General features: G+C 56.8%; 10 protein-coding genes across 10 annotated transcripts; 6 read left to right on the top strand and 4 right to left on the bottom strand.

Moving 5' to 3' along the window:
* Positions 1-209: 209 nt before the first annotated feature.
* On the bottom strand, positions 210-1,702 carry BO72DRAFT_475996 (purine and uridine phosphorylase; the record flags this gene model as incomplete). Its single annotated transcript, XM_040947366.1, has 2 exons — positions 703-1,702; positions 210-280 (listed from the first exon to the last, which is right to left on the bottom strand). The coding sequence occupies exons 1-2, from the start codon at positions 1,682-1,684 to the stop codon at positions 210-212; spliced, it is 1,053 nt and encodes a 350-aa protein (XP_040803330.1). The 5' UTR covers positions 1,685-1,702.
* A 1,263-nt stretch (positions 1,703-2,965) lies between these two features.
* Positions 2,966-5,056, top strand: BO72DRAFT_475995 (general substrate transporter). The gene is made up of 5 exons (XM_040947365.1): positions 2,966-3,320; positions 3,370-3,712; positions 3,761-3,832; positions 3,887-4,431; positions 4,497-5,056. The coding sequence occupies exons 1-5, from the start codon at positions 3,091-3,093 to the stop codon at positions 4,894-4,896; spliced, it is 1,590 nt and encodes a 529-aa protein (XP_040803329.1). The 5' UTR covers positions 2,966-3,090; the 3' UTR covers positions 4,897-5,056.
* Positions 5,057-5,270: 214 nt separating this feature from the next.
* Positions 5,271-7,432, top strand: BO72DRAFT_446147 (ankyrin repeat domain-containing protein). Its single transcript, XM_040944229.1, has one exon. The coding sequence runs from the start codon at positions 5,332-5,334 to the stop codon at positions 7,123-7,125; it is 1,794 nt and encodes a 597-aa protein (XP_040803328.1). The 5' UTR covers positions 5,271-5,331; the 3' UTR covers positions 7,126-7,432.
* Positions 7,433-7,734: 302 nt separating this feature from the next.
* Positions 7,735-8,920, top strand: BO72DRAFT_525990 (uncharacterized protein; the record flags this gene model as incomplete). Its single annotated transcript, XM_040949995.1, has 4 exons — positions 7,735-8,247; positions 8,356-8,445; positions 8,542-8,566; positions 8,724-8,920. The coding sequence occupies exons 1-4, from the start codon at positions 8,164-8,166 to the stop codon at positions 8,918-8,920; spliced, it is 396 nt and encodes a 131-aa protein (XP_040803327.1). The 5' UTR covers positions 7,735-8,163.
* Positions 8,921-9,226: 306 nt separating this feature from the next.
* Positions 9,227-13,721, bottom strand: BO72DRAFT_424853 (NACHT and TPR domain protein; the record flags this gene model as incomplete). Its single annotated transcript, XM_040942891.1, has 3 exons — positions 13,267-13,721; positions 11,991-13,175; positions 9,227-11,941 (listed from the first exon to the last, which is right to left on the bottom strand). The coding sequence occupies exons 1-3, from the start codon at positions 13,627-13,629 to the stop codon at positions 9,227-9,229; spliced, it is 4,263 nt and encodes a 1,420-aa protein (XP_040803326.1). The 5' UTR covers positions 13,630-13,721.
* A 249-nt stretch (positions 13,722-13,970) lies between these two features.
* BO72DRAFT_446145 (LOG family protein) lies at positions 13,971-14,967 on the bottom strand. The gene is made up of 2 exons (XM_040944228.1): positions 14,856-14,967; positions 13,971-14,772 (listed from the first exon to the last, which is right to left on the bottom strand). The coding sequence occupies exons 1-2, from the start codon at positions 14,888-14,890 to the stop codon at positions 14,082-14,084; spliced, it is 726 nt and encodes a 241-aa protein (XP_040803325.1). The 5' UTR covers positions 14,891-14,967; the 3' UTR covers positions 13,971-14,081.
* On the top strand, positions 14,835-15,424 carry BO72DRAFT_446144 (uncharacterized protein). The gene has a single exon (XM_040944227.1). The coding sequence runs from the start codon at positions 15,000-15,002 to the stop codon at positions 15,171-15,173; it is 174 nt and encodes a 57-aa protein (XP_040803324.1). The 5' UTR covers positions 14,835-14,999; the 3' UTR covers positions 15,174-15,424.
* Positions 15,425-17,428: 2,004 nt separating this feature from the next.
* BO72DRAFT_41179 (neutral amino acid permease) lies at positions 17,429-19,374 on the top strand. Its single transcript, XM_040942468.1, has 7 exons — positions 17,429-17,740; positions 17,798-17,811; positions 17,864-17,936; positions 17,993-18,324; positions 18,377-18,735; positions 18,786-18,983; positions 19,034-19,374. The coding sequence occupies exons 1-7, from the start codon at positions 17,574-17,576 to the stop codon at positions 19,262-19,264; spliced, it is 1,374 nt and encodes a 457-aa protein (XP_040803323.1). The 5' UTR covers positions 17,429-17,573; the 3' UTR covers positions 19,265-19,374.
* Positions 19,375-20,649: 1,275 nt separating this feature from the next.
* BO72DRAFT_494178 (Zn(II)2Cys6 transcription factor) lies at positions 20,650-22,414 on the top strand (the record flags this gene model as incomplete). The annotated part of the gene is made up of 3 exons (XM_040948439.1): positions 20,650-20,846; positions 20,899-21,501; positions 21,565-22,414. 3 exons carry the CDS (start codon positions 20,650-20,652, stop codon positions 22,412-22,414), a joined length of 1,650 nt encoding a protein of 549 aa, XP_040803322.1.
* Positions 22,415-22,446: 32 nt separating this feature from the next.
* On the bottom strand, positions 22,447-25,161 carry BO72DRAFT_484522 (beta-glucosidase H; the record flags this gene model as incomplete). The annotated part of the gene is made up of 4 exons (XM_040947856.1): positions 25,036-25,161; positions 24,377-24,983; positions 23,062-24,328; positions 22,447-22,998 (listed from the first exon to the last, which is right to left on the bottom strand). Exons 1-4 carry the CDS (start codon positions 25,154-25,156, stop codon positions 22,447-22,449), a joined length of 2,547 nt encoding a protein of 848 aa, XP_040803321.1. The 5' UTR covers positions 25,157-25,161.
* Positions 25,162-25,894: the final 733 nt, after the last annotated feature.

Genomic DNA, 25,894 nt, shown 5'->3' with positions numbered 1-25,894 from the left:
ACCGTGGTTGAAGGACAATGCATATCACGTGAACGTGCATCTCCGGTCTGGGGCCGGAGAAAAGCGACTGTACTGGACAAGAGGATCAACTGGAAGGTTGGGACAACACTCTTGAATATTTACTGACGCACAACCAACATTTGATAGAACCCTCACTAAGACTTCTGACCATAACGAAATACATAAAATTCATGCAGCAGATGGTTGTTCTAAGCCGCACCCTCATGCATTCCAACCGTAGCAATCCTGGCGCACTTACTACCATCGTTAGTAAAGGCATCTCGGGTATGGCGATTGTATCAGTGGCTATAGGTGAGCAGAGAAGTTGATGGGCATACGCCACGTGACGTGCCCCATCCACCAAACGCGTTGCCTACTCATACATCTCAGCAGCTTTGCTCAAGTAAAGATTTGACAACTTAATCATTGACTCAAGCCTTCCTGACTGTCCACAACTGACTCCAAGTTGTATCGTCCATATCTCGTCACTAAGACCACACTATTTGGATCACGTACTCTGTGATATATACTGAGCTATCAGCCCTCGTTTTTTTCCGACATGCAGCGAATCTCATCTCAAAGATGAAAGAAGATATGCATTGAGCGCGAGCGATACACCCAACATGCCGATGAGGCACGCCAGGAACAACGACCAGGGCCGTGCCACAATCCCATTTGCAAGATCGCTTGATTCCCGAGTACCATCAACCCTAACATCTTCCGTCTCCACCGACTTTGTCTCAGAGACCGGAATCACAGACACCAACTCCTTCATATACGCAGCTGCTGTGGCAGCCGCATAGGGTTGCCACCGTTTGTTCTTGTGCGAGTCCGCGTAGTCACACACCCCGTGGATCACAAGACAGGAAACCATGCCCGCCACCCCGGCAGCCTCGATATTGACACCCAGTATTCCCAGGTCATCTCGCAACTGATCCCTCAACTGACCATCCTCGACCGCAACATCCGCTGATCCGATCGTCCCGTAATGCACCACTGGGCTGGTATCTTCGCGGGCGGGTCGTACCACGATTCCCGCTGGATCGCAGCCTCCGCATCCGCCTCCAAGTGCATGGCTCGCCTCAGTCCTGAAAAGACGATCATCGTCCGCTCCCGGAAAGAAGTACTTCGCTCGATGCTCCTCAGGGACCTTACGCAGCATCCCCTCGAGGTACCGCGGCATCTCGCTCTCCACGCGCCGGTGGCGTGCCTCCAGCCTTGCCACGGTGGCCAGCAGCCCGTTCGGGGGGAGATGCAACGCCCCAGTCCGCTCAAAGCGGTCCCCGGCGAGGATCTTGCCCCGGTCGAATTGGACCACTCCCGACAACACTCCTGTGGGCTTGCTGACGACCACGTCGCCCAGTCGGATGTCTACGTGTCTGGCCAGATCGGGGATTCCGCTTCCGATCCCTGTCAGAATGATGAATTGAAGGCGTGGGAAGTCGTTGAGGAGTTGCACGGCGCCTGACGCTGCGCTGTTGTTTCCCGCTTTGGAGAGGTGGGCGATGGCCACTTTATGCTGGCCCATGCGGCCCAATGCGTAATTGCCGATGTGGTGTGGCATGGGTAGACTGCAGTGGATATCGTCGAGCATGGCTTCGATAAGTGCCCGGTCTACGCCCATGGGGCAGATGCAGGCGATCGTGTAGTCGTCATGGCGGAGGGAGACATGTTCCGAGCCCATGGTAACCCCAAATTACGGTCGGATCTGGTGCTCTTCTTTCAAAGAGGAATTGCTAGTACATACTTTTAATAGTCAGAAGCAGCAAGGCTGAGCAAGTCTGTGTTCATACACAGCCTACTGCAATCTGACGTGGCGGTTCCCGGCGCTTAACCTCCATGCCGGGCGCTTACCATACTATGGGGCCTGAGGTTGTGGTATGTATTGAAGATGCATTTCAAGGCGCTGGGCCGTGTTCCCAAGCCACAACAAGGTAGAGGGAGTGGGGTTATTGAGTGCTTTGGTGAATATTGGCGGTAGACCTCCTCTTCTAGTAATTCGGCCAATAGTCGCACCATGCTTCCTACCGAGTACGACCATCTAACAAACTGCCTATGACTCGGTCCCTAACTGCTGCCCGGGAATTGAGCGCAACCCAAAACCTATTGTTGCTCTAACACACCCCGGGAATCAGTCAGTCTAGGTTAATTAAACTGCATTGTGCACGTGAACAAGCATACGACCGGCATAAATCAAATACAGTGGCTACACCCAATCAATGCGGGCAACCGTCCAAGCTTTCGGCCGCTGAACTCAATCCAATCCATCAAGTAAAGCCCATCTGGCATGCTCGGATAAACCGAACGCGGAGAAATTGAACTGCGCTTACCCCATCCTTGTAGGTCCGGAATGGACGATCACGCTCGGTCTGAAGGAGCGGTGGCGTTGGATGCTCGCTTTCCGGTGTAGTGAGGTCCGAGGGGTGCTGATACAGCTGTCCAATTTAATTACTCTTCCTGTAAGAATGCTATCTTGGGTTGGTGGTGAAGTTTTGTCAGTTGCAGTGCTTCAGGATTCGGGCAGTTGGTGTGTCATGTACGACTTATGGGTGTGCTCTGCACTCCTGTGAAGATATCCTCGGTGATGCGATTAGGCCGAGGGGCGATTAGACTAAAGTGCCCACATGGACGGACCGTGCGGAGAAAGAGCTCGCTTGGGTGGAGCGGCGGACGGCTGCTGCTGAGAATGCCTACTTATCGACAAGCCATTGGCAAATCCAAGCCTGCAGAACAGAGGAGTCCCACTGAGGAGAAGTGAAGTAAGGTTCGGAATCCAGGAATCTCAAGCACAACACCCTTAATCATTTGGGTTTATATGCAGGTTCCTCTTTGTATCAAGATCATGACTCTTCGCTGTGAGGCCAGCCGTACCCCGGATTTGCCGACCAGGATTACGTGGCTGCATGGCCATCCCCACATGGTCCGGGCGTCGGCAATTCCGGTACCCCGTGGGGTATCCAACCCTGCCTTATCCCCTGCTGGTTCTGCTATAATGCGAACTATCCCTTGCCCAACGTCCGCTATCTTGCCATCCTACATCAGCCCACATTTGCATTGCCTTCTGTGGTCGTCGGATACATCCATCACACCATGACCACCGACCAGAAGACCGAAACCAATCACCTCGAGAATGTCAATGCGAACGAAGCCCAAGACCACGACCAACAGCTCACCCACGAAGACAGCCCGCCGTCAACATGGACGGCCCTACGCCAGAACCCACTGATCATCTTGTTCTGTCTGTATGCCAACGTCGGGGCCCTGATGTATGGGTTTGACAATCTGATTTTGTCGCTGTCCTTGTCTATGCCGGCCTTTGAGTGAGTCACATTGCTCCTGATGTGAAGTATGGAGTTGACAATCGAATAGACAAAAGTTCGGATCTTTGGCCAATGGCACATACACCATTCCCGCCTACTGGCAATCTCTGTGGAATGCTCTCTCGCAGGTAGCCACCATGATCGGATCCACGGTTGGCGGATTCATCTCCGACCGGCTGGGTCGACGGGTTGCATTCCTGGTCGCTGCCTGTTTGTCGGCTGCTGGGTTCGCCGTGGTGTACACCGCCAACACGCCTGGCGTTTTCCTCGCTGGCAAGATCATCAACGGTCTGGCGCTGGGGATCGCGTTGACGACGGGACAAACCTACGTCTCTGAGATCACCCCGCTTCCCTTGCGTGGTATCGCTCTATCGGCCTATACCTTCTGCATGGTACCTTACCTGACTCTTTCCGAGAAATCCAGTCACTAACCAGTCCAGAACCTGGGCTACATGATCGCCGCATCCGTGGCCCTGCCCCGGTTGACCATGACCACCGACGCAGCCTACAAAGTCTGTCCCTCTCCCTCTGCATCCCCAGAATCCCCCCACTAACCTCAACAACAGGTCCTCTTCGCCTGCGGCTGGGTCTGGCCGGGCCTCCTCTTCCTCTTCTTAATTCTCATCCCAGAATCGCCCTACTTCCTCGTGGCGAACAACAAACCCTCGCACGCCGCCCGCGCCCTGACCCGCCTCGGCACCCCTCCCGCCCACCTCCCCTCGGTCTTAGACGAAATCATCCGCACGACGGAGGAGGAACGCCTGCGCGCCGCGCAGGCCGAAGGCGCCAGCTTTGCGGAGTGCTTCCGCGGCCCGAACTGGCGGCGCACGCGCATCATCCTGTACTGCAACGCGCTGCCGCAGGTGATCGGGTCGAGCTTCATGACCAACGGGCCGTACTTCCTGGTGCAGGCGGGCATGTCGGCGGGCAAGATCGGGATGATGACGGAGATCGGGATCGCGTTTGGGATTGCGAGCTCGCTGGTGACCGGGTGGGCGATGACGGTGTTCGGGCGGCGGACGCTGGTGCTGTTCGGGATGGGGCTGTCCACGGGGTTGTTCACGGTCATGGGCGTGGCGGGCTGTTTTCCGCACAGTAGTGCGGCCTTGTGGTATGTTTCTCTCCCTGGTGCTTTTGATAGGATGTGTGGTGGCTGATCTGTGGTGGTGGTGGAAGGGTGGTGGGCATCTTCCTGCAGCTGTCGTGGTGGGTGTACGGGCCCGGCATCGGCCCCGCCATGGCCATCGCCGGCGAGGTCTCGGCCGTGCGTCTGCGCGCCAAGTCGCTGGCCGTCGGCTTCACTTTCAATTACTTCTTCTCGACCGTCTGGAATGTCGTCATGCCGTATCTGTATAACTCTGATGAGGCGGATTTGGGGGGTCTGATCGGGTGGATCTTCGCCGGAATGGGGGCAGTCATGTTTGTGGTGCTGTTCTTCGAGTTGCCTGAGACTAAGGGGCGGTCATTCGAGGAGTTGGATGAGTTGTTTGGGGAGAGGGTCGCGGCCAGGAAGTTTGAGGGGTTTCGCTGCGAGAGGGCGGTGGGGTTGGCGGGGCGGAAGGGGGTGGAGGAGTAGGTGGACTGGTTGTGGTTTGTATATAGATTTTATCGGTGGATCGCAGGATATACTGCAAGCATGGGACAATCGTTGCACTTGTTCTGTCAGATATATAGAATGGGTGGGACATGCGTACTTGGTTGAGTCAATGATCTCGTAAACTCATCAAATGAAATCGTTTTTGAGAGGTTGCAGATGAGTCTCAAGAATAAAATCTGCCAGAGAGACAAGATGAAAGTGCGCATAGACTGCCATGTGCATTAGTGGGTAGCTTTGTCAGCAGCATAAAGCTCGGACCACGGCACAACATGGGCCCGTTCCGACCGCTGTCACCGTCCCTCCTCCACCAATCGGCCCATTCATTCTCCTCTACTCCGTATTTCTCCGCACTTCCCCATCCCCATCCACCATCGACACTCAACCAGCTCAGCTCATCTCTCTCATCTTATCTCTATGTCCCTTGCCTTCCTTCCCCCTGAGCTTCTCCTCCTCATCATCACCACCCTCAGGCAACGCGACATCAACGCCCTAGTACGCACCTGTCGCAAATTCCACGCCATCCTCAACCCGCACCTCTACCGCCAGCTCCTCCTCCCCGGCAGCAAGAGCAACCGCCGCGCACACGCCGCGAAATGCCGACAGCCAGAAAATTATGATTTTCTCAGAACATTTCGCAGAAGATGGCTAGAGAGAGAATCTAAAGAGGGCCATGGCCACATCGCCCTCGTTTATGCTGCGCAAACCAACCAACCCAAATCCATTGACCATGTCGTCGCCGCTGCCAGTCGTTTCAACCTCTCACTTGATCCAGATGGAAGAGATCCGCAATTCAGGCTCACGCCCCTAGATTGGGCTGCTGTTTTTGGCCATGTTCACATTGCTGAGACTCTATTGGGGCTCGGCGCAACTGTTCGCGGCCGGGATCAATCCTCGAGTCTGGCATTTGCCGTGGAAAATGGCCATGTCGCGATGGTCGAGCTGCTGCTCCGCCATGGGGCGCCTTCGGGCTCAACAGATAAACTTCAACGCCAGACGGTCCCGTTGATGTGCGCCGCACGGCCTTCTCAATGCTGGCAGGCGGTCCCGCTCAAGCTGAACGGGAAATTAGATGCGAGCCAATGGCCATGCGAAAACAGTCAGTCCAATCAGGCTGGCCCGCCTCGGCCACAGGGGTCGGAGAAAAGGCTGCGCCGGCGCAAAAAGATGAAGGGCAAGCGTCTTATCGCGGTTCAATTCGGTGGCCCTAAAGGATCGCGGGACCCCGCTGACGGCCCGGTTGTACCGCCCGGCATGCCATGGTGCGCGGGCTCGGCGTATGAAACGATCCTCGACCTTCTGCTTCAATACGGGGCGGACCTAGAGGATCAAGGCTCACTGAACAAGACGGCGCTAGCGCAAGCGGCCGAGAATGGGTTTACTCCCATTGTGAAGGCGCTTCTGGATCGCGGGGCATCCCCACATCCGGTCTACGACGTCCAGAATCCGCAGCGGCCGCGCATGCTGCGACGGTGGTCGCTCTGCTGTGCTGTGCAAGGCGGACATCTGGACGTCGTCCAGCTGCTGCTGGAGCGAGGAGCGGACCGGGACCTCGGCGATCTCGACTGCATCGAGTCCGGACTTTCCCCGCTGACATGCGCTGCGGATCGAGATAGGGAGGCCATTCTGAGGGCGCTGCTCGCCGCGCTCGATAAGAAGTCGGAGCTGCCACGCCCAACAGGGAACTGGCTACCTCTAGTATGGGCATCATCGGACGGTCACGCCTCCATGGTCAGGCTTCTCCTGGATGCGGAGGCGAGGTATTGGCCCAATGCCCGCCCATCGCATGCGACTGCCCTCTGGAATGCGACTCTGGACGGAAGAGAGGAGGTGATTGCCCTCTTACTCGACGCGGGCGTGGATTTCCAAGAGGTACACCGGCGAGCACCAGACGACCCACAAGGCACGCTCTCCTGCCTTCATTCGGCGGTGATGTCGAAGCATTACGGGACCGTTGCGCGCATGCTGGCTTGGCCGGGGCTGGACGTCAACCAGCGCGATCAGCACGGGTTGACGGCCTTGGCGGTCGCGGCGCGCCAGAAGGACGAGGCACTGGTCCAGCTGCTGCTGGAGCACGGGGCCGATCCTGCGTTTCAGCATGTCTCGGGGCCCGTTCCGCGCCGAGGTGCTCGACCGATCTTGACGGGCATTGAGTCTTCCTTTTCCGTTCCTGTTGCCTGCGCTTTCCGGCCTCTTAACCACCAGCCTTGAGTGGCTTTAGGAGACGATGAGGCTGATGTAACGTCCTTGGCGATGGATGTATCACGGGTTGGAACTGGTTGTCTAGACTATTGGTTCGACTTGGGTAGTATGTCTGATCACCTCGTCCTTGGTTGACAGGGCCTAGGATGGACCTTTTTCGGGACGTTTCGGGATTTATGAATATATGTAAAGCGTGCACAATCCGCACGCTAATGCTGGAGCCTTGCCCGTTTACAGCGCTGTCACTGGCTGGACAGTCCATGTCAATTTACCTAGAATGAGACTTTCCGGGGGTTCTCCCCGGACCTCCCTTTTCTTTCGGCTTCCTGGTACCACTCAACCCTAATATATACCCTCAGGTAAGGCTTCCCGGGGGAGAACCCCCGGACCCCCCTTTCTTTCAGCTTCCTGGTCAAACTCAACCCTGATGTAGTCATACCCAGATAATCAAAAAATGTGGTCTCACTGTATACAATGGGTGGCAGACCAGGTGTAAGTTAATTGGACGAAAGTCGCCGAACACGGACCTCGTTGACCCGGAGGTGGTTCGCGGCGCTACTCACGTGACATGTCTCAATCCAGCGCTATTTTTACACAATCAAACATGACTGTATCTTGTCGATCGATCCAAGAACACCTGAAGATTACAGAGCTAGCCTAGGTAGAGTCCGCTCAATTACTACCAGAGAATCGATCTTATACCGAGTGTCGAAGAACCCTCGGTGACCGACGGCGACGGCATCGGCGACAAACCGGACGGGCTACGCGGTCTAACCGTTCCGGGCTGGCTGTTTACTTACAGCTTATCCGCAGCCGGGTGGTACGGGTCCGGGAACGGATGCTCTGACGTCGACGAAACACAAACCCCGCAGGAGGAAGTGCCCGCCGGCGTACTTAGCCAGCGTACGGTCTGGCTCTCCTTAGATTCATGTAACCTACACTCACTCACTGTCCCTTCAATCAACCATTTGATTGCTCAATTCAACCGCTCTCAACACTTTCACTCCATCTAATACCTAATCCTTGCGAATCGAAGATACAGACACAATGACCACCCCCGCTCCAGCCGTCCCCAGCCGCACCCTGCAAGCCTCCGCGCTGTCTTTCATCGCCCTGTCCATCGGCCATACGGTACGCTGCACCTCCCTTCTTACCACAACTGTTGGCTATGGCCAATTGCTCTGCTCTGCAACCCTATCCGTCCGCAAATCCAAATACTAACAACAATGCATGCTAAAGCTAGGAGGCAAACAATGGACCGCCGACCCGGCCTACACGATCATCAGCAACTCCAAGCCCTGGGCGCTGGGCATTGTCGGCTGGTTCCAGGTACGTTGCCCAGCACCAGCACCATTGTCCACCTCAACCAATACCCCAATCAATACCAAGCAACCGATGCTAATGAAACGGATATGCACTGCACAGGGAAGCGCCTTCTTCTTCACGACGGGTTCGTCACCACCTTCCCTATCACGAAACCATCCCCCACATGGCCATGACGAGCGCAACAACACAATACAACACAACACCAAGATCCTTTTAACCCTTGATTGCCGATATCGATCTCGATATTAATACTGATACTAACGTATGGTGGATACTGATAGGCCTCCTGCACTACCAATGGGCCCGCAACCCCCTCGCCCTCCGCGACCCGACTAACAAGGCGATCGCGCTGATCACTAACGCCATGCTCTGGGCTAGCTCGGCGTGGTATCTCCGGCATGGTATCAAGGAAAATGCGGTGGTTGTGGGGATGGGGGCGGTGTTGCAGGGTGTTGCGGTTTTGAGGAGTTGGTTTTGAGGGACTTGGCGTTTGAGGGGGTGTTTGAGGGGGGGGAGGTAGGGGGGGATTGAGATTTGGACTGGGGCTGCGGTTGGGGGTTGGTGCTGGTGGTGTATGCTATGTCTAGAGGTAGGGCTTACAGTACATTAGGATGTTGTGTTTGGAGGTAGGGTGGGTGGATTGGATTGCTGGGGCTGTGTTAGGTTTTGTTGGATCTTGATACTATTGATAGCATAAACGTTGAGTCTACTGGCTAATGCTGCTCTACCTGCCCAAATCGATCTCAAGCATACCACCAATCTACTGAACTGATATAAAGCTTCTCTACAACCCCCACCGCCGCCGCAACTCCGCCTTCCACACCCCCCCCTCCACCCACTCCCCCCGCAACCACAGCATCCCGCGCTGCTCCTTCCCCCGTCGCCGCACCGCCTCTGGCCGCCGCGCCACAAACGCCCACGCATGCTGCGCACTGCACACCCTCACTCCCAGCGTCCCTGCCTCGAGTCGTTGCATACACCCCGGGCAGAACAGCACATCGTGGCAGTACCGGCAGATATAGTTGCCGTCGATCTCCACGGAGGTGCTGCAGCCGTCGCACGTGAAGAAGGTGGGACTTTTCGAGTCCTCGGGGTCGTCAGCAGCATCAGATCCAGCTTCAGCTTCACCATCACCTTCGTCCTCATCATCATCCCCCCCCGTCAGCTCATACATCAAATGATCCTGATACCACATCGCCAGCGCCTCCTCGTCCTCTCCGAGCGCCGCAAAAACACTACTCAGCCGCGTATACCCCACCATCGCCATGCCAGCCCTCTCATCCTCCACCAGCCGCAGCGCCGCCTGCACCTGCGCCTTATAGCACGCTATCGCGTCCGCCTCCCGCCCCGACAGCCGATAATAACTCCCCAGGATCAGTCCCACGGGCGACGTGGTCACGAAGACCTTGTTCGGGCGCTGCGCATCCACAACGTCCCGAGCATCCGCACGCGACGCATCCCAGCCCTCCCCATGCGACGCAACCGCCTTCCCCCGCGCCAACAGCTCCAGCAACACCCCGTACCGCCGGCCCTGCTCCGAGTCGACTCCCACCTCCATCGCCTTGATCAGGTAGTGCGTCGCCAGCGCCCCCGCCGCCATCTCCAGCACCGAGACCATCTCGCCCTCCGCCCGACTGCCGCGGTACGTGGCGATCAGTCGTTCCCAGAGGGCGGCCGCGCGGTCCCCGTCGCGCCCGTGCGTCTGCCACAGCATCCCCAGGCAGAATTCCAGGCTCGCTTTTGCGACGGCCTTGCGTTGCTTGTGCGCCGTCGCGACGGCTGTGGTGTACGCGTCGATGAGGAAGGGGATTTGTTTGGTGCTGGCGGCGGCGGCGGTGACGCGGTCGATGAAGTCGTCGTACCAGTCTGGGTTTGTCAGGATGCTTTGCGTGAGGATTGAGGGGGTGGTGGTGGTGGTGGAGGAGGAGAAGGCGGGCTTTTGGCCGAGGGCGGGCCGGTCGAGGCTCTTGAGCAGGGCGATGATCTCCTCGTGGCGGCTCTGCGCGTGGAGCTGCTCCAGCATCGCGCAGAGACACGTGTTGCAGAATCCGGCCGTCGCCAGACCAGCCCTGTACATGGCCACCGCGGACTCGACCTCGCCGAGCGCGGTGTAGCTCTGGCCGAGCCGCTCGTACGACGCGTGCGCTTGTAGATCGGGTTGGTCGGGTTGGCGGTGCGGGTTCAGCTCCGCCACGCACAGGCGGTCCTGCTCGATGGCTTGCGCGAACTGCCCCATTTTGAGGTACGCTTTCGCCATCCCGGCTCGCGCGAGGAGGGTCTGTAGGTTCGGGGATGGGTCCAGGTCCACGGCGCGCTGGAAGCGGGGGATGCATTCGTCGAGGAACCCGAGATCGCGCAGTGCGGTTGCCAGTCGGCGGTGCCAGAGTTGGTCCGGCGCCAATCCGCACCACTCCGCCGCGGAGAGCACGGCCTCTACGGGGCTGTCCGGGAAGGGGGGTGCGTCCTGGCTGAGTTTGATGTATTCCATGATGTAGCGGCAGCAGGGCCCGGCCAGCCAGAACCCAGTCTGCAGCCATTGCTCGGCGATGAACTTCGCCGTCAGCAGGTAGATCCCCACGTCGCCTGAGGCGGTGGACTCCTCGAACCAGGCTTTCTCGGTCGGGGGCAGCGAGGCCTGCACGTCTGGATCACTGAGCCACTTCATGAAGAGTTTTAGGTGCTCGCCTGGGTACGACACGTCGCTTCTGTGTTTGACGTATGCTTCGAGGATGGGACGGACGGACAGCAGGCGCGCGATGCTCAGACCGATCATGCCCTTATCTTCTGCGCTGCATTTGTCGATCTCGATGTCCTGCAAGGCTGACACGATCGACCCGGCAGCGTACACGCGGAGCACCTGCGCGATCTCTTGCTTGGGGGAGTCCTCTTCGCAGGCGACGATTTCGAAGTACCGTTTGAACACCAGCACCTTCGCCGCGTGGTAGTCGATCCCCACGAGGGGCCCGTCGTCCGCCGAAACAGGCCCCTCGGCCTCGTTGCGGAAGAAGTCTCCCAGCGAGGCGTGGTTCAAGGTCACCTCCGTAGTCGCCGGGTCCGAGTCAAAGTCCGACGGGTTGTCTGTGTCGTCGAAGCCGTCATCCACCAGGGTGTCGACCTCCCAATCGGCTCGTCCGATGTTCGCCCGTTGCAAATCCGCCGTGCTCAGTCCATCCTCCCGGATCAGCGAGAATAGGGAGGCGTACTCCCGCCGGAGATACCCCTCCAGCCAGATCCACCCCTCGCCCTCTGGCGACCGCCACTGAATGATGCTTTCCAGCTGCTGCAGCTTCAGCGGCCAGTGGGCGCACACGATCCAGGCCAGCATCTCGTTCAGATCTTCGGCGTATTGTGGTGCATCCCGTAGGCTCTCGGAGTAGCTCTTCAGGACGTGCCGGATCATCTCGGACAGGCCGCGCGGTGCCTCTTCCAGTGCTTTTCGCATTCGTGCCTCGTCGCGCTTTTTCAGTAGCTCTTTGAGCATGAAGTCGACCCAGAGGAACTGCACCATATTAGTCTAGTATCAAGTTCATTTGAGTCTCCGTACATACCATGCCCTGGGCGCCGCTGGACACTCGCCGCACAATCTCAGTCTGAAGCGCCTTGGAGGCGCGTCGCAGGTACACCGACTTGGCGATGCTGCTCTGGATGTATTGGACGATGTCGTCCGAGTTGTTCACGTCTGAGATGTAGATCGTCGGCACGGCCAGCTGCTCCATCAGCTCGTCCATCTCCTGGGCTATATGCGGCCTCCCCAGTAGAAGCAGCTGCAGCCGTCCCCCCGGCTGAATATCGCCCGCCAGCTGAAACAGCTCCTGTCGCTCCTCCGCGAACGCCTCGTCCAGCGCGTCCAGCACGATGTACGCCTGGCTGTCTCCGGTCTCGTGCGCGATAAAGTACTCCACGAACAGCTGCTGCCACAGACTCGACAGACTTCCGATATCCTCCGGCGAGTCCACCCGACCCGCGACGAAATTCGCATAGGCGGGGTCATTCTGCGCGATCTTGAAGGCGACGTCGCGCAGAGCCTGGTGGCACGAGCGCGTCTTCACGTTGTCGTCCTTGAAGAAGTAATACGCGACGGAGACATGCGAGGGATGCTGGACGTTCTGCGGATACAATTCCCGCAAATAGGCGATGACGCTGGCCGCCAGGTACGACTTGCCCGCGCCGGGCGTCCCCGTCACCCACAGGAGGGGCTTGTCGCGGCGCAGCCACTCGCGGAACTCGGGCTCCTCGCGCACCCAGTCGCCCGTCTGCGGGACCCGCGCCCGCGCGATCATGCTGTACCGGTCGTCGGCGCTGGTGGCGGGCTGCAGCACGCTCTTGACCTTGTCCTTGTCGCGGTGGTTCCTTTCGGGGACGGAGTCGGCCTCCTTTTCGGCGGCCGCGTGCTCCTGCAGACGGTTGAGGTCGTCGATGCGCCGCGCGAGCTCGAGGACGTGGACGTCGACGCGGTCGATGACCACCTCCGCCCCCTTGACCTCGGTGAGTGTCTCCGCGCCCACCAGGTTCCGTTCGCCGTCGACCAGCTGCGCCAGCTTGGCGATCGCCGCTTTCCCGTCGTCGTTGCCGAGCAGCACGTTCTTCCCGAAACTCCGCAGTCGTCCGAGGCGGATTTGCTGGCGCGAGATCGCGAACACTTCCAAGAGTGTGGTCAGGATAGTGGTGATTTTCTCTTGCAGCGGTAGGGAGATCTGTTGCTGTGCGTAGACTGCTAAACGGGTGGTGAAGTCCTGTGCATGGGGCAAGTCAGTTCAGCATGTCCTATAACCAGAGGAGCACGCCCCTGACCAGCGGAGCAAAGCAAAGCATGACAAGACCCACCTGCAAAGTCACCATCAACTCCACAATGGCATCATATTTCGCCGATACCCCCCTCGCGGCGTCGACCAGGTACCGCACGGCCCCAAACACCAACGAGCTGGGCGCGAAGAACATTCCCGCGGCGCTGGCCGCCAGATCTCCGACCAGCTCGATGGGCCGCAGCGCCTGGCTCAGGGCCGCGCACAGGCCGGCGCGCTGGCGGCGGAACTCCTGGAAGGTTTGGTTTTCGGCCTCGATGGCGCCCCACAGCCTGTCGACGGTGGTTAGGTCCCGCCAGGCGTGGGGGTCCAGCGGGCTGTGGGTGATTTTCTCGTAGCGCGCGAGGGCGGTGGCCCACAGCTGGGGGATCTGGGCTGTTGCCATTTTCTGGGGGGTCCGTGGAATGGGGTGGAGATGGAGATGGTTGCATTTTGGTGGTGCAGAATAAGGGGCCAGTGGATGGATATATAGAAAATAGAAATAGGGAGTTGAGATCAGGGACTGCGGGGTCGATTAGTGCGATCGGTTAGTGACAGCCACTCTGACGGTCACTGTCAGACTAACCCGGTTGGTCCAGCCTCCTCATTTTCCGCCTGCTGCAGATTGACCTGCGGCACTAGTCAGTACTCCGTACTTCAGCTACCTACGGAGTATATCTTCCTCTGAGCATTGTATCTCTTCTCAGGCTGTATCGGGCTTCGTGTCGCGCCAATCTTGAAGACAAGTGAAATAGGAATCCGCTCCATTGGCCTAGCATTTTAATGATATATACCTTAGTCTATAATGCGATTCTACCCCCCACTGCATCCCGCCGTACCCCTTTCCCGAAAGGACGTCTACTCCTGCCCCCAATCCAACGCCATCCGATCACTACTGATGCGATACTCGCGCAACATGCGCAGCACGTCCTCCGCGCGGGTTGCCTCGGCCAGAATCCCCGCATTCTCGCGACTCACGAACCCCTGCTGCACGGCCGCCTGCACCCACTGCAGCACGCCATCCCAGTACCCGTTGATATTCAGCAGGACCACCCCGGCCTTGTGGATCCCCAACTGATTCCACGTCGTCACCTCCATCAGCTCCTCCATCGTCCCGAACCCGCCCGCCAGCGCCACGAACCCGGACCCCGGCCCCCCCTCCAACACTTTCTGCGCCATCAGCCGCTTCCGCGTATGCATGTCCGCCACCACCGTCACCTGCCCGTACTCCGTCTCCTCCATCGTGTCGCCCCCGCCCACGCGCTCGGGCGCTTTGCCTGCTCCGCCGGAGGCAGCCCCATTCCCGGGAGTAGGAGTGGAGGTGGGGGTGGGAGTCTTGTATCCTTCTTCGACCTCGACCAGCGCCCGCGGGATAATCCCGTGCACGGCTTTCGGGCCTGACAGCGACACCAGCGTCTTCGACAGTTCGCCCATGATCCCGACGGTGCCGCCGCCGTAGACTAGTTGGACGTTGTGGGCGTGGAATTGGTGCGCCAGGGCCCGCGCGGCTTCGAGGTGGGCGGGGGAGGTGCCGGAGCGGGAGCCGCAGCTGGTATGGGCAGAGATTCAGTGGTCAGTGCCAGGTGGGGGGGAGGGAGGGAGGTTCGTTATGGTCAATATGGGCGGACTTACAAGACGCAGACGACTGCTTGTTTTGGGGTGCTCATTGTGTTTGTGGGGTTTGTGGTGTGGTTGTGAGGTGTGAGGTGGGAGGTGGGAGGTGGTAAATTGGGATGGGTTGGAGGAAGTGTTGCTGCCGGCCAGCTCAGCTCAGCTATGACTCGATCCCGTGGCGTGGCGTGGCGGTTGCCGCGCTGCGTTGGGCTTGGCGGGGTAATTGCTGGCCTGCCTGTCTGCCTGACGTTTACCCCGGTCTATGCCTCAGGCTGCCACGGCTGCAGGTGGGGTCGAGGGGTCGAGGGGCTAGGCTATGGCCATGCCATGCCATGATGCAGGGATGCTATCATGGTGACTCAGGATCTAGATTTTGCACGCAGGGTGTGGACTAGTGCTTGCTTGGGTTTGTTTTGCTTTACTTGTTCCGGGGTTGGTTGGGTGCGCTAGTCAAGTCTGAGTAGTTTAAGGCTCGCTGGTGTTTGGTGTGGGGTTGACGGTGCTGTTTGAGTGGCGAGATAGTCCGATTTACTGTATGAAGTGGATGCATCAGAAAGGACGTTCGAGGACTGAGATGGAGTAGTTAGATTGTCTGTGCATTAGGTTTGTGGTCTCTATATCGGCGTGTGCGTGTAACGCCTCGCTTCAGCGAGGTCACATGATTCTAAGAAGAACTGGGAGTAAGTAAGAACTACGAATTTGTGGAGAATTCCTCCTTCTTTCATAATTTCAGCGAATCTCGAGGTATCAAACTTCCCTCTTGAGCAAGTACTAATTCTAACAATATTACGCTCGTAATGCACACTATATTTTGCATTGGTGACTCTGCGGGTAGATATATATCTCGGTTGAGGACTATTCAAAGACAACACTCGAGTACTCATTTGGGCATCTTGATCATGGGATTGAGTGATCGAGTGACCAATTGAATTTATGCTATCTCTCTTGCAGCTGAGTATAGAACCTTGAAGATTGTCCAAGGCTCATGTTGTTGATACCACGGGGCACTATACCTGTGACACTTGCCCATAGGATGTGCTCTCTGCAAGAGGAATCGGCCGGATTATTCATAGCCCCGGAGCTGCAAACAGCCCGCGTGCAAAGTCTAAGCCCAATGCCGGGGCTTCCCGACCAATGGGCATGAGTGGCTGGCCTGGCCTTTTGGCTACGGGATTTAAGACGAGCCACCTCATCATCGGCAACTTTGTCTCCTTGTAGCGTGATGCTTATTTTGAGGCCTGCCAAGCATGTCTGAGACTCACCGGGGATTCACTGCGCCTCAGGATGCCCTCCTGTAGATAGGGAGAGATTAGATAGAGAATAAGTAGTGTCTCAATGGCCTCCGGCTTTGCTTTACGTACAGCCCAACCAGTCACTGGTGGTGGAATTTCCAACAAGATAAGCAGCGCACCGCAGTGGAACACCCACCCGACTCGAAGCTTGGCGGGCGGTCTTGATGGGGCGACCGGTGAATGTAACCCTACGGAGTGGTATCAGCCGCTAACGGCCACCAAATTACGTACAAAAAATAAGCATTTTGCCGCTAGACCGCCAGCCAATCCTTCCGCCTGCCCTCGCGGCGCCACCGACTCAATTTGCACCTTCGCCTCTGGCACCGGGGGGCAGCCCGTGCAAATTGCCTATTCCAGGGAGACGGGGGCGCACACTCGTTGCAGACACCCTAGGAAATGATTGGCACCGTGTGAGACGTGCGTCCGGCGTCCATCGGAGTCCGCAGCATGTTGTGTCTTACTCAGTGTGATATGAAGAGAAGTAAGGTGGACGATGCAAGGGCGGACACATCACATGACCTGCATGTCATAGTGCCCATTGCCCACCACCTCGGGGATCCCCGGGGCAGAAATAGATCCCGACCGGCAAATAAAACAACCTTAGATATGTGAGCCAGTCTGACCTGTCCCGATGAGCAATTGTTATTCGTAGTTGGACGAGCAATGGTGGAATCCAGATGGGGAACCACGAGGAAAGAGGAGCAACTAAGCGACAGTGCCGATGGTTCGGGCTCAACGATTGGATTGCAAATCGACGGAGAGTCTGGCCAGCGTTGGCCAGCGTTGGCCAGTGGTAGGCAGACAGACAGAAAGCCGGCCCTGCAGGCCAACTCCGGGCGAGAAAAGCTTCCACTGCAGTGCACTGCAGCTCTAGCCATTTCCGCCGCGGCTGGTTCTTGCATGCTGGCAGTAGCAATTGCAGTGCACCGCCCGAACTCTCTCCCATGGAACCCGCCTCCGCCCCCGAGGCGGTAATGCGTCTCATTGGTCCGCACTGGCCGATGATCGGCTTGGTGACCAATTCCGTTCACAAATTTTCCTCCAGATCTGCTGCAGTTGCGGCGATTGCTTGTCTCGGCGCCGGGCCGATTGCTCGTGTGTGTGTCCACTGTGTGTCCACCGTGTGCCCACTGTGTGCCTGGCTCGAGTTCCATACTTGCCAATTCCCCATCTTCTTTCCCCAGGTCTTCGGCATGTCAAACCATTCCCTCCTCTACCGAACTTCATCTGGCCCCAGCTGTGTTTTTCCGGAATCTTCTTTATAACCCTCTCCTTCCCCTGCTGGTTTCCTCCATTTCTGTCTCTATTCATCCATCCACCATTGTCTGCAGCATCCCGGACACTTCCTCCCGACCTTAGTCACCCTTTACCGGTTCCGTCGCTGCTTCTCTATCCTTCAATACTCCCACACACCAACCCACACACCCCCATATTCACCAACACAATGGACACTGTCCACGGTTCCCCTCCACCCTACGCTACCGACCGCATCGACGAGAAGAAGGATGCTTCCGTCGACCTTGAAACCAGCTACAAGCCTGGCTTCGAGGAGGCTGATGCCTTCGGTAATGAGGAGTTGGCCGAAATCAAGTACAAGACCTTGAAGTGGTGGTACGTCTCAACTGCAGCTCACTCCGCGCTCTTCATTCATGCTAACGTCGTCTATAGGCAATGCGGCTTGCGTAAGAGCTCCTATCAATGAGACTGACTTGCTCCCACTAACCACTTTTCCAGTCATGATTTGCGAGTCTGTCTCCCTGGGTGTGCTCTCTCTGCCCGCAGCCGTGGCTGCTCTGGGTCTCGTCCCGTAAGTTGGTCGAAGGTCGATCGCACGGGACGCTCACTGACCGGTTGCTCATCTAGTGCTATTATTCTTATTGTCGGTCTTGGTATCCTCGCCACGTACACCGGCTACAACATCGGTCTCTTCCGCGAGCGCTACCCCCACATCCAGAACCTGGCTGATGCCGGCGAAATCCTGCTGGGCCCCTTCGGCCGTGAGCTGTTCGGCCTGGGCCAGTTCCTCTTCTGCATCTTCGTCATGGGCAGCCATCTTTTGACCTTCCGTGTCATGATGAACACCATCACCGACCACGGTACCTGCTCGATTGTTTTCAGCGTGATCGGTATGGTCATCTCCATGGCTCTGTCGGTTCCCCGCACCATGAAGGGCATGACCTGGATCTCTTTCTTCTGTGAGTCTTCCTGATCGTTCCGCTCTGGATCATTCGCTGACTGGTGGCCCAGCTTTCCTGAGTATCTTCAGCGCCGTCATGATCACCATGATTGGAGTCGGCGTCCAGGACCACCCCGGTCGTATCATCGAAGCCACTGTCGACACTTCTCTTTACAAGGCCTTCAGCGCCGTCTCGAACATCGTCTTCGCCTACTGTGCCCACGTCGCCTTCTTCGGCTTGATTGCTGAGATGGAGAAGCCCAAGGACTTCAAGAAGTCGCTGTTCATGCTTCAGGGCTTTGAGATCTGCTTGTACACCACCGCGGCCATTGTGGTCTACTACTACGTCGGCAAGGACGTCCAGTCTCCCGCCCTGAGCTCCGCCGGTCCCCTCTTGAAGAAGATCGCCTATGGCATTGCCATTCCTACCGTAAGTCGCCTGTTCTCTACCTAGACGGACATGAACTAATTCCTGGTTAGATTGTTGGTGCTGGTGTTGTCAACGGTCACATCGGTCTGAAGTACATCTACTTCCGCACCTGCCACAAGTCCGATCTCATTCACAGCCGCGGCTGGCGCTCGGTTTCCATCTGGATCGGCCTTGGCCTTTCCTGCTGGGTCGTTGCCTGGATCATTGCCGAGGCTATTCCCGTCTTCAGTGACCTGAACGGTTTGATTGTAAGTTCCTCGCGTAAGCATCGTCCAGTACAACACTAATCGATTTGCAGAGCGCCCTCTTCGCTAGTTGGTTCAGTTACGGTCTCAGCGGTGTCTACTGGCTCCACCTCAACTGGGGCCAGTGGCTCTCCAGCCCCAAGAAGATTGCCCTCACCGTGCTCAACATTGGCATTGCTCTGTTCGGTCTGATCCTGTGTGTCCTGGGTCTCTACGCCTCGGGCACCGCCATCCACGACGACGCGAACAGCAACAGCTTCACTTGCGCCAACACCGACAGCTAAACATGCGACCTGGTGTTCTCTTTCTTACGACACGACACGACCTTCTCGTTGACGATGCGATGCATACCAATGACGACGGATCTCGTTGATCGCATTCTCCCACTTATAGTTTAATGTTTTACTACCCGCGATGCATCATGTCTTGAGTCTTAGCAGCTGGAATTCTGCTATCCGAAGGGCTTTCATCTAGCGAGCGTTGTTTGCATGACCGCGGTCGCATCATGATATCACTATTCCATGGCATAAAGGCGTTAGGAGACTTGATTTGAATGACATGTGTTCTGTTTGCAATTTCCGAAGTGCGTAGTCTAGACCTCTCCAGATGCTATAGTTACGTCGACAACCCCAGGTTCGGACAAACTGCGACTCGCCCTCGGCCCTCGGCCTGGGCAACGACGTAAGGTTACATCGGGGATGGGATCTGGGGAAAGTCGGCGCGTCATGGCCGCTCCGTCGTATGACTTTGACAACTGGGGTTGCGGGGAAGCGAGCCATGTGGAGTTTTCTGTACGTAACGCGGTCCGGGGAAATGTCGTGATCGACATTGCGCGAGTCCGGCGTCGGAGGGTGACAATGGCTCTGGAACAGCCCAATGCCGTGTCGATCCATGCCTTGTAGAAGGAACGTGGCTGTGTCGATAGCTTGACGATAAGAGAGGCATGCGATGCTGAGGTGACATTTCCGGGGCTTCCGGGGTATCCGATTGTATGGGTCCGATGGTGAAGGTGTGCGGGAATTATGACGCTGGACAGTGGTTTCGGGGTCTGAGTTTATGCCTAGAGCAGCTGGAAGCACTGGCTGTACAGATACAGATTGGGATAGTAGATCTATACTTTGGGATGTGAGTGTATAGGTGGTGGGCAATTGGCACTGTACGGCGCATCAGGCATGTCTTAGAGTCGCGGGTGTGACATGGTACCCTAGGGAACTGCAGCCTGAGGCATACGACTACAGATGCACTAGCGGCCCAGCTTAGATCTGGCTACACCGCCAGATTCACCGCTTTAGTCAGCAGAACGAGGGGAATTCGGATTTTGACCACAAACAGCCCCCAAAAACTGGAGCTGGAAAGTGGTAGGTTTGGCCTGCACTCTACACCGCTATGCTCACCGCTCCCCCCGGCAGAACGCTCGCAACCTCGCGAGGGAAATTCGGATTTTGACCACAAATAGTGTCCAAAAAAGCAGGCCGGAAAGTGGTAGGTCTAGGCGGTGGCAGAAACGTCCCCCACATAAGACACACGTGACTATTATCGGTCGCGATAAGGAAGCTGTCGCCGTACCGACCTTCGTCTCGGCTCGGTCTTCCCTCGGGATCTTCAGTACTTTTGTGTTCCCCAGCTTCTTCGCTTGAACCAGTCCATCGTCTACACAAAATGCATCACGATGCCCCCTCTCCGGCCCCATTCTCAGCGCATTGACATTTCCACACAAGCTTGCGATCTCTGCCGGAAGCGCAAGGTCAAATGTCAGCTCCCAGACTCTCCATCTGGAACACCAAATTCACGATGCGCGCGCTGCGAGCGATTGAATCGGCCTTGCACCTTTCTCGCCCCCTGTAAAACCAGAGGCCCGAAAAAACGGTATGTTCGGTCTCTTCCAATGAATGGTAGATCTCGAGGTAACACTCAGCAGGTCCCAAATCAGTGTGGTCCAGGCCGTGGTACAACAGCCCCCGCCAGCGAATGACAGCCATCGCAAGGCAGGCATCTGCGCCGCGGACGATCTGTGCGAGGAAACTCTCTTCCACCGCATCATGCAAGATTATCTGGACCACGTCTACCCCCTCGTTCCCATCGTTCACCGCCCCTCTTTCCAAGAATGCCTGCGCCGAGGCCGACACGAGGAAGACACTGGGTTCCTTGCCTTGACCGTCGCCATTGCCGCAGTGGTTGTCGCGACGATGCCCAGCAAGTTCCGGTCGTACCGATCGCACGACCCTCCCTTGCGCTTTGCCACGCGCCGCGAGATGGTTCGCTTCTGCTACGAGAAGAACCTGGGCTTGAGGACGTCCTACTATTTTGACGAGATCAATTTCCAGAAGTTTGCCGCCTCCTTCCTGCTCTTCGCTGCCTTTCTGCAGCTGGGAGACCATAATCGCGCCCGGATGCTGGATGTGGAGTCGATGCAGTTCGCTCGTCTTCTGAATCTCCATTCTATCTCGGCTTACGACGGGCTCAATTCCATTGAGACGCAATTGCGGAAGAAGGGCTTCTGGTTGGTGTTTTATGGGTTTGTGTAAGTTCGACTTCCACATTGCCGCTAAATTGTACACTGTCTAAAGTTATCTGCTTTCACTAGCCATTCGCAATTGCAGAATATGCTCGGCGAGCGGCTCTCGTATCTAGATCCTGTTCAGCTCCAACTAATCAACCCCGACGATCTGATGCCCCTCGAGGTTGACGACGAGTTTATCTTCGAGCACGAGGTGCTGATGCCGCCTGTCCCGACATCATGTCTGACCACCGGATTCAATATTCACTCACGCGTCTTCTGGGCTGCCATCCGCAGCCCTCATCCGAAGAACGGCCTAGCCGAACCTTGCGCTTGTGTTCGAGCCCAAGACACTGATGTCCGGTTGGCATACCTGCGGGACCGGCTACAGTGTATGCAGAATTTGCTGCACGATGTGCCACCATCGCTGCGGCTCTGGGAAGTATCGGGCAACTCCCTCCAGGATCTGGCTTCGGATGAATTCTCTGCTCTGCTACGGTCGTCGTTTGAGTCCATGCGTGTCAACATCCACGTTACTCATCTCTGGCTGCAGAGCCTGCTCCTTGACCAATTAGAGGCTTCGCAGGCGGCGCAAGGTCTGTCAGCAGCCGATAGCCCGGGCTTGAACACATCCCTTGCAGACACAAGAATGCTCTGGCAGACAAGGGAGGAGCTTTGTCGTCAGCTTTTCTTTCTGCTCTACAATGTTCCGGAACTCAACCTGGAAATCAACGGTCTTCATCTAGCCTACAAAGTGCGGGATATCGCCTCCGTCATGTTGAATTGCCCGTTCCAGGCCGGCGAGCCTGAAGCAGAAAGAGCGGCAGAGTACATCCGTCTCGCTACCGAGATACTGTCTCGGCTTGACACCAGTGAAAGTGTGAATACGATGAATTTACAGGCCTGGGTCGATACAGATCGTATTCGCCCAACATGAATTGATGTTTGTTTTACTTGCACTAGCTTCTCTCAAACTCCAGACCAAAATGTCGTCTCTTCCACGTCCACGGAAGCCTCCAGAAAATGTCCCCGGCTACTGGTGCCAACCAGAATCCGATATGTACCACTGTGACTACACCAAGCGCTGGCCTTCTCGTCCCAGAAGCTGGTTGCGCGTACCAGATCAAGCGGGATTGTGACTGCCTCCTCTGCATCAGGTTCCAAATGGATCTTCCGGAACTCCTTGAGTTCCTTCTGAGGACGCTTGAGTGGAGCTTGCACTGGAGCCACATACACCTGGATCACTTCTGCGCCAGCCTTTGTGCCGGTGTTGCGCACCTTGCAGCGTACATGGACGTTGTTATCTGCATTCTGCTCCAGGCACAGGTCTGACAGTACGAAGGTGGTGTAAGAAAGACCATGTCCGAAAGGAAACAACGGCTCGATCTCCGCTTCGTCATAGAATCTGTATCCGACGTACACGTCCTCTCCATAAAGGACTCGGCCGCCTTCGGAGCGGAAGTTGAAGTATGTGGGGTTGTCTTTCAGACGGCGGGGGAAGGTCAAAGGAAGTTTACCGGACTGTGTGATGATCTTGTTAGTCGCGGTCCTTAAAATGAAATACAATGAGATGCGTGAGCTTACCGGGTTCACGTCACCGAAAATGACATCGGCCAGACCATTGCCCGTCTCGTTACCCCCATACCATGCATGCAAAACAGCCTTGGCTTTGTCAATCCATGGCATCCCAACTGGTGTTCCGCTTTGCACGACAACGACTGTGTCGGGATTCGCCTCGAGTACCCGTGAGATCAGTTCGTCGGTGTGCGGTGGTAAGCTCATGCTGGTTCGATCCTCGCCCTCTGATTCCCACTCAGCGCTCAACCCGGCCACGAGGATCACCTGGTCTACACTGGCAGCTAGCTCCACTGCCTGCTCAATTCCTTCCTGAGGGGACAGCTGCTTGCATGCACCGAATCGAAACCCGCCATGTCCAAAGTCTACCACGCCGGGAATCTTGAATTTTGCAGTCTTGGCGCATCCCCATTGCACCTGAACCCTGTAGGATCTGCCGGCTACAAGGTCTAGCGTGCCAGTTTCCTCCATTGTGCCGCTTCCGAGGAAGCTGGGCCCCGGTCGCTGTACGTCGGCGTTATTCACCAGCAGATTTCCGTCCACGTAGAGCTTTCCGGTGCCACGGACGCAGAGACCGAAGTCATACAGTCCAGACTCTTCAGGGATGAAGTCGCCTTCGGCTTCAGCATACCACACTGATTGCAGTTCGGGATGGTTGTAGTCCAGAAAGAAGACCTGGGCGTCCGTCTCGTGTCTGACTTCTAGTGGCTGCCTGGTGAGAACGGTTGGTGGGTCGTTGAAGATCCTTAGGGTGAAACCCATTTGGCCATCCCTGGTCTGTAGCCGCTTGCCGAGCAAGGGCAGCATCTGATGACCGTACACGCCTTGTGCAAACTCGACGTCAGCTTGAGCTACATGTGTGATGCCCTCAAACGGTGAAATAGCCTCATATGGGTTCAGCGCAGCACTACCACCGCCGCAATAGGTCGCAATCTTCGAATTGGGACCGATAACAGCGATCTTCTTGTGTTTGTTCAACGGAAGGATGCTGTTCTCGTTCTTGAGCAAGACAATTGCCTCTGCCGTGATCTTTCTCAGAAGCTGTCTATCTTCCTCGCGGTTGAGCTGTTGTTCTGGTGCATGCTCAGGGATCCCGGATCTGCTGGCTTTCTGTATAAGCGTCAAAACAGCTCGCACGCGAGCGTCTAGCGTGGCCGTGGAAACTTTGTTGGCGGTGATTGCGTGGGTAAGAGCACTGCCACGCCATCTGGAGGGACCCGGCATTTCCAGATCCAGGCCCGCCTGGACGGCCTCGGATGTGCTGTAGGTACCGAACCTGTCTGCTTTTAGTTATGGTTCGCATGGTACGAGGAAGTGGGCTTACCAGTCACTCATCAGCAGCCCGTCCCAGCCCCATTCGCCCCGCAAAATGTCTTGGAGGAGGTTTGGACTCTCGGAGGCGTGGATACCGTTGACTTTGTTGTAGGCCGTCATGATCGCGTCTGGTTTCTCCACCCCGATTGCAAGCATGAAAGGGAGGAGATAAATCTCCCGCATGGCCCGGTCTGTGACAATCGAGTTGACGGCCATGCGCTCGTGCTCCTGGTCGTTACATACAAAGTGCTTGAGGGTGGCACTGATGTTCTTCTGCTGCAGTCCCTTGCAGTAATGGCCAGCCATTATGCCCGAGAGAAGAGGGTCTTCGGAGTACGACTCAAACCCTCGCCCGCCCAAGGGCCCGCGTTGGATGTTGATGGTTGGGCCAAGGATGACGTGGGCGCCTTTGGCTTTGGCCTCATCCGCCAGCAGACCACCCACCTCCTCGGCTAGATCCCTATCGAATGTGGCTCCTAGAGCGGTTCCGCACGGTAGGCAGGCTGCCGGGACGCTGCCGAAGAAGCGCGTGCCGCGGACGCCGTTCGGGCCATCAGACAGTCGAATCGATGGGATTCCGAGGCGGGGAATGGCGACCGTGTGCCAGAAGTCGTCGCCTGCGAGAGCTGTGCGTTAGCGATGCGATTGACCTTCTGGTGCTGGACCTACCCGTCAGTAGTGCGACCTTTTCGTCCAGTGTGAGCTGTTTTAACAGTACTTCCAGATCTGCATTTGCAATCTGGGCGAAGGCGCTGTTCGTCTCGGGGGGAGGTGGTTCAAAGAACGGCATGTTGATGGTATGTCCAGGACGCAATGAGAAAGATTCAAGGAGAAGGGAAAAGGCTTTGAATTACCTGCATCGCTGAATGCGAGCGATTATGTATATGTTCGCAGAAATTAACGAGAACCCAACCCCAGCGACGACAATTGACCCCAACACCTTCGCCGATGAGTAACTTGCAGAGTGAGCATGGAAGTGGATCCCAAGCTTTGATTGTACTCCGGAGTACACCAGACGGTATACCGAAATTCCGTCATGATTGGTTGTCAGTGTCATCAACCCAGTGGCTCCATCGTCCGCAGTTTCGCCTTTTTCGCCGTTTCTCCTTTTCTCCGTTTCTCCGCTCCTCCCGCGTGGCCCGACCCCCCCAAACCCTCCCCAACAATTCTCCACGTCTCCTCCTGTTTTTACCCCGGGTATTGCTGCATATCCGGGTGACAAGCTGATGGCCGAGTGTATGGGTTGACGAGCGCACGGATTAGGCTTCCATTGGCTGCTCGTATCATTTCTCCGCGTTTTCAGCCACAAGGAAAAGGTCGGAGTCTGCCCACGATGGGAACAGGTTTTACCTCGCTTGCATCATACTCTGCTTCCATACGAAAAAAGTCTTACCCCGGCTGAGCAAGGCGTGAAATGAACCATCCGATCGGAACAGTAGGGACTCTTAGTCGGGATAAAACCTCTGCATTCCCTCGTGGCTGGTCTAGCATTTCTTGGTTTCAACCACTTTTTCATCTAGAATCTTTG

The sequence above is a fragment of the Aspergillus fijiensis genome (genome assembly GCF_003184825.1).
Source record: "Aspergillus fijiensis CBS 313.89 unplaced genomic scaffold BO72scaffold_13, whole genome shotgun sequence".
In the NCBI taxonomy this organism is placed as follows: domain Eukaryota; kingdom Fungi; phylum Ascomycota; class Eurotiomycetes; order Eurotiales; family Aspergillaceae; genus Aspergillus; species Aspergillus fijiensis.
Note: the sequence above shows the minus strand (reverse complement) of the source record. Positions and strands in the feature narration are given on the sequence as shown.